The 15813-nt window shown below is 41.6% G+C and overlaps 1 protein-coding gene across 1 annotated transcript in view; it reads left to right on the top strand.

Annotated features, from left to right (window-relative positions):
* Positions 1–1048: 1048 nt before the first annotated feature.
* The window catches only part of LOC126176652 (arylsulfatase B-like), a 180513-nt gene continuing 165748 nt past the window's right edge, over positions 1049–15813 (top strand). The window contains exon 1 of the mRNA XM_049923810.1: positions 1049–1152. Coding sequence (XP_049779767.1) covers positions 1051–1152 — 102 coding nt within the window. The 5' untranslated portion in view covers positions 1049–1050. The remainder of the gene's footprint in view (positions 1153–15813) is intronic.

Below are 15813 nucleotides of genomic sequence, written 5' to 3' on the forward strand. Positions count from 1 at the left end.
ACCCAGGGCTTACAGTATTGTACAATAAGGAACAAAAACGCGACGAAAACTAGTGTACCCTGCAACAGGACTCGAACCACAAAACTGACTGCAGACCGCCTAATGGTAGATAGGCTACTAGAGGAAGACATCACAATACACGCCTGACACATTTGAAGAAGCACCAATGCAACGACTAAAATGATGTTGGGCGGTTTCGTATCAGCAAAGGAGGAAGTGCGCAACCAAGTTCCGTGCAGCCCTTCCTACAAACACGTGTTTATCTCGGAAAGTATGCGTTTCCAGTCCCATGTGCATTAGATGTATCTTTCTTAATTCGATGAGTACGACCATCATTCAACGTATGCGACACTTTTTTTTTTAACACCCAGCATTCGCAAGCAAAGTGAAACTAATAAATAGCAAATGGTAAACTATTTTATTGAGACAAACACACCCATTGTTTCTTATTTGATGCGTTGCTAATGTGTGTATCGCAACGTGGTTTCCCACGTTCTCCTAGTTCGACACCGAATTCATATTCCTTTAAATTTTGTTGCACGTCTCCACGTGCCAAAATAACATCTTACCAAGTGGAACCCATTCATCAGGTTCGCAGCTTCCGTTCTTCAGAAGTGAAAAACTAGAAAGTCAAGTCAAGTCCCAAATATCTCTTATGATAGAGTGTAGTTCACGCAGGCAACCAAAAATAAATTCAAAGGAATGTAAAAGAAATGAATTTACAGGTTTGTCTTAGACATCACACTGTTCAAATGGTTCAAATGGCTCTGAGCACTATGGGACTTAACATCTGTGGTAATCAGTCCCCTAGAACTTAGGACTACTTAAACCTAACTAACCTAAGGACATCACACACATCCATGCCCGAGGCAGGATTCGAACCTGCGACCGTAGCAGTCGCGCGGTTCCGGACTGAGCGCCTAGAACCGCTAGACCACCGCGGCCGGCCAAATCACACTGTTCAGATTTTTGTCTTAGACATCACACTGTTCAGATTAATTAAAAACTTCTTTTTTCAGTTCTTTTGCTGTGGTGCAGGGATCGCAAAAGATGCACACCACGTTACTCCTAGCATTCGCATGCTTGCTGGCGACTTCCTCGTCTGCTGATACGAAAAAGCCCAACATCATTTTCATACTCGCTGATGATATGGTAAGTGTCAAAAGCTTCTTTGATAATGATTTACGATTTGCTGCTTCTTAAACCTTTCGTGTTATTTTGTTTATCCTCAATTCATAATCTGCTCTCAGTAGCCTTCATTCCATTCAACGCATTCTGATCTTTTTGCTTACTATCAGAGAAGAGAACAATATTATTATCTACATCATGCACTCATTGTCTAGCGGTCCCGGTTTAGGACCACACCAACGCTTATATCTTGAATAAAAACCATCAAGCAATGGGGACGACGGTTTCAGGCACAATAAGTCACCTTCATTCAGCCAACGGCATTGTCACTGGGGGCAGAGGAGCACACTGACATTCAGGGCACTCTCTTGCCCTGTGGATGGTAAACTGTCCCTAGATGAGGAAGAACCAGCAATCATCAACGGCATGAGAATGCAGAAGGCAATGGAAGCCACTGCATTAAAGACACGTAATGGGTGTCCACAGGACATGTAGCCTGTAATCTAAAAAGTGTCGTGATGGCAAAAGATCCCAGACTAGTCCTCCTTTCGGATCTCCGAGAGAGGACTGCCAAGGTGGAGGTGACTATGAGAAAAAGACTGAATAACCAATGTTCTGAGAGTCGGAGCATAGAATGTCAGAAGTTTGAACGTGGTAGGAACGCTAGAAAAACTGAAAAGCAAAATGCTCGGGCTCAATCTAGACATAGTGGGGTTCAGTGAAGTGACATACAAAGAAGACCATGATTTCATATCAGATGACTATAAAACAATACCAACAGCAGCAGAAAATGGTATAACGGGAGTAGGATTCGTTATGTAGATGGCCGAGCGGTTCTAGGCGCTATAGTCTGGAACCGCGCGACCGCTACGGTCGCAGGTTCGAATCCTGCCTCGGGCATGGATGTGTGTGATGTCCTTAGGTTAGTTAGGTTTAAGTAGTTCTAACTAGGGGACTGATGACCTCAGAAGCTAAGTCCCATAGTGCTCAGAGCCATTTGAACCATTTTGAACCGTTATGAAGAGGAACGTAGGGCAGAGATTGAGTTACTGTGAACAGTTCTGTGATAGGGTTGTTCTCATCAGAATAGCAAACCAACACCGACATCAAGCCGAAGATGAACAGAGAGAGAAAGTGCATCAAGATATAGAACGTGTAATTCAGTACATGAAGAGAGAGGTAAATCTGATAGTCATGCCGATCTAGAATACGTTTCAATGGGAATGAGTAGATGAAAGGTTTGTGGGAGAGAATAGGCTTGGTACTTGAAATGAGAGAGGAGAAAGACTAATTGAGTTCCGCGAAAAATTTCAGCTAGTTGTAGCGAATAATCTGTTCAAGAACCATAAGAGGAGGAGGTGTACTTGAAAAAGGCCTGAGGTTACGGGAAGTTTTCAGTTATATAACATCAGGGTTTGGCACAGATTCCGAAATCAGATACTGGATTGTAAGGCGTACCCAGAAGCAGATACAGACTTAGATCATAGTTTGATAATGGCGATCGGTAGGCTGAAGTTTAAAATGCTAATTAGGAAGGATCAATGGCTAAAGAAGTGAGATACGGATGTACTAAGGAATGATAAGATAAGCTTGAAGTTCCCTGCGGCTTCAGATACTGCGACAAGTAGTAGTTCAGAGGGCATACACCTCTAATAAGGGCAACCACGTAAGATAGGAAGAAAAGATTGTTAAAAGAAATGTATGAAAATGTTTAGGAAAATTCAGGAATATAGGAATATACGACATATAGGAATGAAATAAATAGGAAGTGTATGGATGCTAAGGCGAAATGTCTGCAGGAGAAATGTGAAGAAATCGAAATAGAAATGATTGTCAGGAGGACTGACTCAGCATATAGAAAAATCATAACAACCTTCGGTAGAATTAAAATCAAGGATGGTAAGAGTGCAAGGAGAATTCCTGTGTTAAATGCCGAGAAGAGAGCGGATAGGTGAAGACCTGTACGATGGGGAAGACGTGATAGAAGAAGAAACAGGAACCGATATAGAAGATATAGAGGATCCAGTATTAGAATCAGAATTTTACAAAAATTTTTTTAGGACTTAAGATAGAATAACGCAGAAGGGAATGATAACATTTCATTAGAATTTCTAAATTCGTTGGGGAAGTGGCAACAACATGACTATTCATGTTGGTACGCAGAACGTATGAGACGCGAAGTTCTATCTGATGTTCGGAAAAACATCATCCACACAATTTCGACAATCAGCATACCAGCTCACGCATCCATATTGCTAACAAGAACAATGCACAGAAGCCAGAATGAGATTTTCACTCTGCAGCGGAGTGTGCGCTGATATGAAACTTCCTGGCAGATTAAAACTGTGTGCCCGACCGAGACTCGAACTCGGGACCTTTGCCTTCCGCGGGCAAGTGCTCTACCATCTGAGCTACCGGAGCACGACTCACGCCCGGTACTCACAGCTTTACTTCTGCCAGTACCTCGTCTCCTACCTTCCAAACTTTACAGAAGCTCTCCTGCGAAACTTGCAGAACTAGCACTCCTGAAAGAAAGGATATTGCGGAGACATGGCTTAGCCACAGCCTGGGGGATGTTTCCAGAATGAGATTTTCACTCTGCAGCGGAGTGTGCGCTGATATGAAACTTCCTGGCAGATTAAAACTGTGTGCCCGACTGAGACTCGAACTCGGGACCTTTGCCTTTCGCGGGCAAGTGCTCTACCATCTGAGCTACCGGAGCACGACTCACGCCCGGTACTCACAGCTTTACTTCTGCAAAGGTCCCGAGTTCGAGTCTCGGTCGGGCACACAGTTTTAATCTGCCAGGAAGTTTCATATCAGCGCACACTCCGCTGCAGAGTGAAAATCTCATTCTGGAAACATCCCCCAGGCTGTGGCTAAGCCATGTCTCCGCAATATCCTTTCTTTCAGGAGTGCTAGTTCTGCAAGTTTCGCAGGAGAGCTTCTGTAAAGTTTGGAAGGTAGGAGACGAGGTACTGGCAGAAGTAAAGCTGTGAGTACCGGGCGTGAGTCGTGCTCCGGTAGCTCAGATGGTAGAGCACTTGCCCGCGGAAGGCAAAGGTCCCGAGTTCGAGTCTCGGTCGGGCACACAGTTTTAATCTGCCAGGAAGTTTCAATGCACAGAAGAATTGAAAATCAAACTGAGAAAGTGTTATATGACGAACAGTTTGGCTTTAGAAAAGCTGAAGGCAACTCTGACGTTGCAGCTGATAATGGAAGCAAGACTGAAGAAAAATCCAAAGACGTTCACAGGATTTGTCGGTCTGAATATAGCTTTGGACAGTGTCCAATGGTCCAAGATGTTCGAAATTCTGATAAAAATTGCGCTAAGCTATAGGGAAAGACGGGTACTATTCAATATTTACAAGAACCAAGAGGTAACAATAAGACTGGAAGATCAAGAATCAAGTGTTCAGATTAACAGGGGCGTAAGTAGTCTTTTCCTCTCACTGTTCAAGCTATACATCGAAGAAGCAAATACACAAATAATAGAAAGATTAAAAAATGGGGTTAAAATGCAAGGGGAGAGCATTTCAGTGATAACTCATTGATGACATTGCTATACTCAGTGAAAGTGAAGAAGACGTATAGGATCTGCCGAATGGAATTAACGATCTGATGAGTACAGAATAGGGTCTGAAAGTTGTAACGGAACATATTAAAGGCTTTACTGTACCGAAGTATGCGATACCCTCCAAATTCAACCAGTTTAACGAGTATTTATGATTATAGAAAAGTTATTGTGTATGTTAACAATGATTGCATAACATGTCTGCATAAACAGTCAACCCATTAAATTATACTGAATAACTGACCCACACAAAGGTTTATATCACTTGATCACTGATATAGCAAATGTCATCATGTAAAAACACTGAGTTCATCTTAAATAATTAATATGAAGTACGAAAAATAGTGGGCAACTTAGGTATTTTGGATCTCCTTAAATAAAAATCACCCAGTGAAACCTATTTGTTCACTAGGAGCGTTTTCACTCAGTATTCACGAAATCAATCCTATTTTAGACGAAAACCAATGTAATTCTTAATAATTCATGTTATTTACTTATTTATGCAAATTAGAGAAGTCAATTGACAAACTTCTAAAAAACGGTCTTTTTGTAACAAAGAATTATTCTGTCAAGTCAACAAATCTGTCTGTCATTTTAATAACATGTTAAATTATGTCACTCGAGGCAAATTAATAACTTTTCTGCACAAATTATGATAACAGATGTACATGTGACTTGTAAACTATATCTCTTTTTAGTAGTTCTTTTACAATGTTATAAATACAAGCAGCAAGAACGGTCGAGAGGCAGTCGGAATGTCACTTTGGTAAAGTGTGTTTGTGTGTTATTGTTTGAGGTGGATAAACAATGCAAAGAACATGTAACGGAAATACTACTTTGTGTTGTGTCATGGTCTTTGGTGGACAGTGGAATTAAGATGCCCACCAGAGTAATAAATATTTGAAGTTTACATATTTGTTGGTTTCGCTCGTTCTTTATCATCAAAAGCATATAAAAAACACGGGACCTCATGTTTTTAACCCTAGACAACCAGATTTAGAGCCAGCATCAGCATCGAGACACAGCAGCGATCCAGCAAGTAGCAGCGATTACCACAACACAATGCATTTTAATGGCGCCAACCTAACATCAAGTGCTAACAAGCTCCGTAAATGGGAGTGAAATAGTGCGATTATAGCAATTAGCTATATCTACGACCAGGCGACCATTACAAAGTAAACCGATGAAAAGCGAAATCAATGAGGAGTAGCAAAAGTGAGCACAGCGAACAACCTAACTTCAGTACTGGTGATCACGAAGTAGACAACGACCCTTGGCGGACAGAGCAAGGAGGACGTTAAAAGCAGACCGGTCAAGAGATGTCTGCTAGGATCAAACATAGGTATTAATTCGCGGAAGAAATTTCTGAGAAGCGACGTTTGGATGACAGCATTGTATGATATTGATACATGGGCTGTGGGGAAACCGGAACAGAAGAGAGTCGAAGCATTTGAGATGTGGTGCGACGGAAGAACGTTGAAAACTGGACGCATTAAGAAGGTAAGTAATGAGAATGTTCTCTGTAGAATCGTTGAGGAAAGGAATACATCTAAAACACCGACAAGAAAAGGGAACAAGATGATAGGACATGTGTTAAGACATCAGGGAATAACTCCCATGGTACTAGAAGGAGCTGTAGAGGGTAAAATCTCTAGGGGAAGGGAGAGATTGGAACACATACGTCAAATGATTGAGGACACAGGCTGCAATTGCTGCTCTGATATGAAGGAGAGGAAATCGTGGCGGGTCGCATCAAACCAGTCACACACTGCTGACAGTTAGTAACATATCTATGGAGTTTTCAGGCCACGGTACATATAATTAGCAACTTAGCACCCTATCGTACCTAGTACCGTACTTATGACGTCACATGTGGTGGCTGCCTTTCCCCTCCTTTCTGCCCCTCTCTCTATGGATCTCTACCTGTCTTTCTCTTTCTCCTTTTCTCTCTCTCTTTTCCCTCTCTCTTTACACACACACACACACACACACATGTACACGTCCATTAAAATGGTAGAGCCATTCATTACGTACACCGCAGTGTTGGCTTTTGGAACTCTCAAATTGATTGTCACAGTGTTATTTCCACATCTAAATTGTCTCTGTTATTTGCAAAAATACGTAAAGGTATTGACAATATTGTTGTAAGTTATGATATTTCCACATCTGAAAAGTATGTATAATTTATCAGAGTAGACTACTTAACACGAAAGAGTTCCAGTTGTAAAGTGAATACATCCACTCCAAATTAAAAACCCAGGGGTGAGCAAAGGTATTAGTCTGTCCTGTAAGCTGCCTTCATACGCATGTACAAAGGGGACTGATGACTTCAGCTGTTAAGTCCCATAGTGCTCAGAGCCATTTGAGCCATACGCATGTACAAGAAAATTCAACATCTTTCTCGCGTAAAGATGTCAACAACGCTTCCCACAGCACTTGGGTGATACCTGAAGGATTGTACGACCCACGTGTCCCGAGTGTGATGAACCGTACGTAACTAACTGCTTCAGACCGGCTGATAGATAGGCTAGGAGGCGCAGCTCAGGTGATTGGCCGGGCAAGATAAGACACGCAGAAGTCTGTTGACTCTAGCCGTGCCCGCAGGCGAGATGTCGAACTGTTACCTACTGTACTCCGATTACAAAAATTGCGTTCAGTCAGCACGATTCGTTTTGATTACGAATTTGTGTTCGGGGTGTACACAAAGACGAAGATCATGAGATTCATTCTCTTGTGTCGAGAGCAACAGTTCGGGAGTTACTAACAATTTACTGATGAACGGCCTCGGAGGTGGGAAGGGCGATGTAAAGGCTTAGCGAAGCTCATTGTGGAGTAAACCCTTAGAACGGAATCACGCACAGTGGAAGGACGTAAAGCGGCAGCTCCACTTCCAACTACACCTGCACAGCCTTCGTCAGGTCTTTTTTTTTTTTTTTTGGTCATCAGTCTACTGACTGGTTTGATGCGGCCCGCCACAAATTCCGTCCTTTCCTCTGCTAACCTCTTCATCTCAGAGTAGCACTTGCAACCTACGTCCTCAATTATTTGCTTGACGTATTCCAATCTCTGTCTTCCTCTACAGTTTTTGTCCTCTACAGCTCCCTCTAGTACCATGGAAGTCATTCCTTCATGTCTTAGCAGATGTCCTATCATCCTATTCCACCTCTTTATCAGTTTTTTCCACATATTCCTTTCCTCTCCGATTCTGCGTAGAACCTCCTCATTCCTTACCTTATCAGTCCACCTAATTTTCAAAATTCGTTTATAGCACCACATCTCAAATGCTTCGATTCTCTTCTGTTCCGGTTTTGCCACAGTCCATGTTTCACTACCATACAATGCTGTACTCCAGACGTACATCCTCAGAAATTTCTTCCTCAAATTAAGGCCGGTATTTGATAATAGTAGACTTCTCTTGGCCAGAAATGCCTTTTTTGCCACAGCGAGTCTGCTTTTGATGTCCTCCTTGCTCCGTCCGTCATTGGTTATTTTACTGCCTAGGTAGCAGAATTCCTTAACTTCATTGACTTCGTGACCATCAATCCTGATGTTAAGTTTCTCGCTGTTCTCATTTCTACTACTTCTCATTACCTTCGTCTTTCTCTGATTTACTCTCAAACCATACTGTGTACTCATTAGACTGTTCATTCCGTTCAGCAGATCATTTAATTCTTCTTCACTTTCACTCAGGATAGCAATGTCATCAGCGAATCGTATCATTGATACCCTTTCACCTTGTATTTTAATTCCACTCCTGAACCTTTCTTTTATTTCCATCATTGCTTCCTCGATGTACAGATTGAAGAGTAGGAGCGAAACGCTACAGCCTTGTCTTACACCCTTCTTAATAAGAGCACTTCGTTCTTGATCGTCCACACTTATTATTCCCTCTTGGTTGTTGTACATACCGTATATGACCCGTCCTCCCTATAGCTTACCCCAACTTTTTTCACAATCTTGAACAGCTTGCACCATTTTATATTGTCGAACGCTTTTTCCAGGTCGACAAATCCTATGAAAGTGTCTTGATTTTCCTTTAGCCTTGCTTCCATTGTTAGCCGTAACGTCAGAATTGCCTCTCTCGTCCCTTTACTATTCCTAAAGCCAAACTGATTGTCACCTAGCGCATTCTCAATTTTCTTTTCCATTCTTCTGTATATTATTCTTGTAAGCAGCTTCGATGCATGAGCTGTTAAGCTGATTGTGCGATAATTCTCGCGCTTGTCAGCTCTTGCCGTCTCCGGAATTGTGTGGATGATGCTTTTCCGAAAGTCAGATGGTATATCGCCAGACTCATATATTCTACACACCAACGTGAATAGTCGTTTTGTTGCCACTTGCCCCAATGATTTTAGAAATTCTGATGGAATGTTATCTATCCCTTCTACCTTATTTGACCGTAAGTCCTCCAAAGCTCTTTTAAATTCCGATTCTAATACTGGATCGCCTTTCTCTTCTAAATCGACTCCTGTTTCTTCTTCAATCACATCTTCACCCTCATAGAGGCTTTCAATGTATTCTTTCCACCTATCTGCTCTCTCCTCTGCATTTAACAGTGGAATTCCCGTTGCACTCTTAATGTTATCACCGTTGCTATTAATGTCAACAAAGGTTGTTTTGACTTTCCTGTATGCTGAGTCTGTCCTTCCGACAATCATATCTTTTTCGATGTCTTCACATTTTTCCTGCAGCCATTTCGTCTTAGCTTCCCTGCACTTCCTATTTATTTCATTCCTCAGCGACTTGTATTTCTGTATTCCTGATTTCCCCGGAACATGTTTATACTTCCTCCTTTCATCAATCAACTGAAGTATTTCTTCTGTTACCCATGGTTTTTCGCAGCTACCTTCTTTGTACCCATGTTTTCCTTCCCAACTTCTGTGATGGCCCTTTTTAGAGATGTCCATTCCTCTTCAACTGTACTGCCTACTGCGCTATTCCTTATTGCTGTATTTATAGCGTTAGAGAACTTCAACCGTATCTCGTCATTTCTTAGTACTTCCGTATCCCACTTCTTTGCGTATTGGTTCTTCCTGACTAATGTCTTGAACTTCAGCCTACTCTTCATCACTACCATATTGTGATCTGAGTCTATATCTGCCCCTGGGTACGCCTTACAATCCAGTATCTGATTTCGGAATCTCTGTCTGACCATGATGTAATCTAATTGAAATCTTCCCGTATGTCCCGGCCTTTTCGAAGTATACGTCCTCCTCTTGTGATTCTTGAACAGGGTATTCGCTATTACTATCTGAAACTTCTTACAGAACTCAATTAGTATTTCTCCTCTTTCATTCCTTGTCCCAAGCCCATATTCTCCTGTAACCTTTTCTTCTACTCCTTCCCCTACAACTGCATTCCAGTCGCCCATGACTATTACATTTTCGTCCCCCTTTACATACTGCATTACCCTTTCAATATCCTCGCACACTTTCTCTATCTGTTCATCTTCAACTTGCGTCGTCGGCATGTATACCTGAACTATCGTTGTCGCATCTTCAACTTGCGTCGTCGGCATGTATACCTGAACTATCGTTGTCGGTGTTGGTCTGCTGTCGATTCTAATTAGAACAACCCGGTCACTGAACTGTTCACAGTAACAAACCCTCTGCCCTACCTTCCTATTCATAACGAATCCTACACCTGTTATACCATTTTCTGCTGCTGTTGTTATTACCCGATACTCATCTGACCAGAAATCCTTGTCTTCCTTCCACTTCACTTCACTGACCCCTACTATATCTAGATTGAGCCTTTGCATTTCCCTTTGCAGATTTTCTAGTATCCCTACCACGTTCAAGCTTCCGACATTCCACGCCCCGACTCGTAGAACGTTATCCTTTCTTTGATTATTCAATCTTTTTCTCATGGTAACCTCCCCCTTGGCAGTCTCCTCCCGGAGATTCGAATGGGAGACTATTCCGGAATCTTTTGCCAATGGAGAGATCATCATGACACTTCTTCAATTACAGGCCACATGTCCTGTGGATACACGTTACGTGTCTTTAATGCAGTGGTTTCCATTGCCTTCTGCATCCTCATGTCGTTGATCATTGCTGATTCTTCCGCCTTTAGGGGCAATTTCCAACCCCTAGGACAAGAGAGTGCCCTGAACCTCTATCCGCTCCTCCGCCCTCTTTGACAAGGCCGTTGGCAGAATGAGGCTGACTTCTTATGCCGGAAGTCTTCGGCCGCCAATGGTAATTATTTATCAAAATTTAGACAGTGGCGGGGATCGAACCCGGAACCGAAGACGTTTTGATTATGAATCAAAAACGCTACCCCTTTTCCTTTTTCTTCTTTTTTTTTGTCGTTTTGTTCGTTATAGTTCGTTGCGTTTGGTCTGGCGGACGTCACAAGACCTCCGTTCAAGTTGATCGTTGATTCCTTGACTCAGTTTATTTATTACAGAGAGCACGCAACCCTCTGACCGATCACGCTGAGCTACCGTGCCGGCCCCCTAGACCACGAGTGTCTCCTCACGTCACCAGTCGAAATTAGAAATTACTGGCAGGTTGCATAAGAGAAAAAGTCGGATGGAAATCCATATAACGAGCCGGTAAAAGAAATTGAAGGACTTTGGTGTATCGGAGAGATAGCCACAATGGAACAGGAACTGCAAAAGATGCTAGAAGAGATAAGATGTGAAATAGCATTCATTACAGAAACCAAAAACGAGACGAAAAATCGTAGGGATATAGGAAATTATACTATAATATGTAAGGCAGAGAATAACACAGAGGAGCGCAAGCTGCAGTTAATTAAAGAGGAAATGGAAGAACAGGCTGGTAAGCTTGCAATCTTACCTGTCCTTCTTGTTTCTGTTTATCCTTGTACCGTTGCTTAAGAAACTTACAGCTTATTATTCATATTGATTCTTATTTATTTCATTATGCGTTGTACTTGCATAAGGGGGTTTTATTTAACCTTTTAAATAAACCTGGCTATAAAACTGAAACTAACACTTTCTGTTCATCGTGGCTAAGGGCAGGAGGAAGTTGTGTCAGAACCGTGTAACTTCTCAAGTAGAATTGAAACTGATGTACGCAGGAGACAAACTCTAGTTATAATATTGTGTTGTACTGTATTTAAATGGGGACCTATAAACTACGAAGAGGCTCCGCCCCGCCGCATCCGCAGTGGTCCACAACCCCATGACGACTACCGCAGTCCACTTCACCCCTCCGCCGCCACCCAGTGTTATTGTGCGATTCGCCACCCCCGCCCCACATCCGAATTCAGTACACATTGTCGGTAATCGTCAGTGGTTAGCTCTTTAAGACAAGATTGTTTCACTCCCTGTTTCAGTCTCGAGTGCATACGTTTTAACCCATAGGCCGATGAATTCAGTATTAGGTTCACCACTTTACTCATCTTTCAGAAATGCAACACCGTTTTTGTTTACAAACTAAATGTTATATCTGGAATTCACAGTGAAACCTGAAGAATCAACCCTCCTATCCTCGTAAGTAAGTGAAGTATTAAACTGACACAAGCATCGTTATTCATATCACGCAAAGTAGAAATCAACTTCCTGAACCACAAGGGATGATGCTGCTGATGCAGCTAGTTGGTGGTATGATTTTCTCATGGAGCAGTGGTTCCTGAGACTGTAGATAGTTGATACTTTTAGGATATTCAAGATCTAAAAGACATGCAATATCGAAATCATCTCGTGTATTTATCGCATCAAAATTTTCACGAGTTTTCGAGCTAAGCCAAGCAAAGACGGGAATCATTGTCCAGCTGTAGAGGCTATTAACATCGTGACATGTGATGTACTATTTATCAATACTCTCAAGATAACTAGAGGTGAAACTGTTCCTTACGCCTGGCTTTCTACATGATGCATCTGCTCTACTAGTTTTCAGTAAAGCTTTCCAAGCCAATCCAGGTGGAATAACGTAATGGACAGAGTACAGCTCATAGGTTTTAAGACAAAGGCTGCGGAAATTCTTAAAAACGTCAGCAAATAGCGACACACCAGCTACTAAATCCAGATCACTGTACTCTCCTAGAGTCTTGCACTTGAATAAATACCACACGTCGCATTCCCTATGGAACTTACATTGTGTGATTCAGTTAGTAAATTTTTAAATTCTTCCGTCGGAGATAAGCGAACGTCTAGTAAAACAGATTCGTTATTCACAAACTCATTTATGCCTTTCTGTTTTACTAAATTAAGCTAGCGATCTTTAGGAAAATATTCCTGTTCCTGCAAATTCGAGCACGACGAACACTCTTCGAGGTAACACATCAAAAAATTTAATCAATCTACAAATCGGGAATTTATACTACAATACCCTTTGTAAATAATTTGTACGTCTTCATATTTAATGCCAGCACAGAAACATTACAAATGCATCTGTTAGTGTAAACTGAGCCCCATAGCTCAAGTTTCGGTTGATATCTGCGGCACCCCGATACAACAGTAATGCTTCTATGTAATCGAATGTACAGTGTGGATGCGTCGGCAGTTTTTACAATTACGATGGTGCTATTTGTTTGGTGTAACAACATGACCTATATGACGTGCAGCTTGTTCCGTATTTCCCTTGTGAAGACAAAATGAGAAACTGCAAAAACAGAGACAAAAGAGAAGGGCAAGAGCATTAATAACTGATTGTTCACTGAGAAAGATTGCTAATAAATACACAATGAATTTCTTGGCGTTACTGTGATAATAACGAAAAATGAAAATTGATGCTGCCGGTAACAATAACAAATATTAGACATAATTCTACAGTTTAACTATCTAAGAGTACATAAATTTATGCAAAAATAGTTGTGTGGACATTTTATCTTGAATTAGTGCTCCATTTTTTGACTGCCATCGACAACAAATATAGTATATCTTACTGGAGATCCTAATGACATACTATATTATTCTCAATTTCAGCCACTAATTAAATTGTGTTTGCAAGATTTTCCATAATTCTCCACGAAATGTACGGAAGAAGATGTCGCTGGCGCAATAAAGGGACACTGAAGCACAGTCTGTTCTAGAGAAAACATTTTAATCAATTTCTTAACCACTACAAACATTTATTAAGAAGAGTAGCTATTCCGAAATGATTAGGAAAGCCAAGAACAAGAGAAAGACATTAGTAGAGAATAAAACAATGTGTATGTGAAATCAGAAACAGAGAAGGTGGTGAAGAGGATGAATACAGCGAGGAGAATGATGACGATTATTATGAACATGAAGACGAGCTACAACAAAAATTGTAGCAGCACAGCAGATAGACTAGCACATCACTCTGTAGTAACCGTTAGACGGTATACACGATTGTGTATAGCACATTAGACTCAGTCTGATGAGAAGAGAGAGGATGGTAGGTGACACAACAGTATACATCAATGGAGATGATGAAGTGTCGGCAGAATTTCCAACACTGTTTTTAGAGGAGACCGAAATGCACGCTATAAGCTCACGCAGGCTGGCGTGAGGTCTGTAACAGGATACGTAATGAATGCTATAAAGAGAAGTACGTAGCTTCTGGAATACTTAACTTTAATCCACATTTGTAGAACATTGCTCTTGATGATACAGAAATATTATAGCAATTGAATACGGCACCTTGCTAGGTCGTAGCAACTGTAGCTGAAGGCTATGCTAACTATCGTCTCGGCAAATGAGAGCGTAATTCTCAGTGAACCACGGCTAGCAACGTCGGCTGTACAACTGGGGCGAGTGCTAGTACGTCTCTCTAGACCTGCCGTGTGGTGGCGCTCGGTCTGCAATTACTGACAGTGGCGACACGCGGGTCCGTCTTATACTAGCGGACCGCGGCCGATTTAAAAGCTACCATCTAGCAAGTGTGGTGTCTGGCGGTGACACCACAGATGATTTGATAAATCAAAATGTAAGCTAACTAGGAATGAAGTGATTATATAAATTATAGTTCAAAATTAAACTATCTAAGAGGAGTTACTTAACAAGACATCTGCAGACTACAGCAAAATTCATAGGACTACCAAGGCTTATAGGCAGATCTATACCTCCTGCAGATCAGTAAATTCCGACAGAGGCTACAGCTTAACCAATATAGTTAGGTCGCAATAAACGAAAGTGTTGCCTCATTATATTGCTGTTGTGGTCTTCAGTCCAGAGACTGGTTTGATGCAGCTCCCCATGCTACTCTATCCTGCGCAATCTTCTTCATCTCCCAGTACCTACTACAACCTACATCGTTCTGAATCTGCTTAGTGTATTCATCTCTTGGTCTCCCTCTACGATTTTTTCCCTCCGCGCTGCCCTCCAATACTAAATTGATGATCTCTTGATGCCTCAGAATATGTCCTACCAACCGATTCCTTCTTCTAGTCAAGTTGTGCCACAATTTTCTCTTCTCCCCAATTCTATTCAATACCTCCTCACTAGTTAAGTGATATACCCTTCTAATCATCAGCATTATTATATAGCACCACATTTCGAAAGCTTCTATTCCGTTTTTGTGTAAAGAATTGACAGATTATGACATACATACTAGAATGGGAATCTACAGGCATAAAGGGAATAAAAATTAAACTGACGGTCAGGATTTGACAATGATCCCCAACAAATCTACAGCTAGCTTTGCAAATCACAAGCAGTAATTGAATAATATCTACCGAAGAGGAACTTCGGAAAGTGGCAATTGCTGTTTAAAGTTCCTGACGTGCAAATTAAAGAGAAAGAGTTAATTGTATAACGTGGAGTTCAGTATTAAAGCCTGACGTCCATTGAAAGAGAACCACAGAAGGCACGATTCGCAAATTCCAGAGATTTAAAAATAATTCACGTAACGTTTTGTGGGGCTTCACATTTCCAACAGCAGCACGCTTTAGCTCTTTGTAGTAGCTCTAAAAGGATCGGTGTTTTGAACTTATATACGGCATTATAGTACCTACAGGGTGTTTCAAAAATGACCGGTATATTTGAAACGCCAATAAAAACTAAACGAGCAGCGATAGAAATACACCGTTTGTTGCAATATGCTTGGGACAACAGTACATTTTCAGGCGGACAAATTTTCGAAATTACAGTAGTTACAATTTTCAACAACAGATGGCGCAGCAAGTGATGTGAAAGATATAGAAGACAACGCAGTCTGTGGGTGCGCCATTCT

Source organism: Schistocerca cancellata, chromosome 3 (genome assembly GCF_023864275.1).
Source record: "Schistocerca cancellata isolate TAMUIC-IGC-003103 chromosome 3, iqSchCanc2.1, whole genome shotgun sequence".
NCBI lineage: Eukaryota > Metazoa > Arthropoda > Insecta > Orthoptera > Acrididae > Schistocerca > Schistocerca cancellata.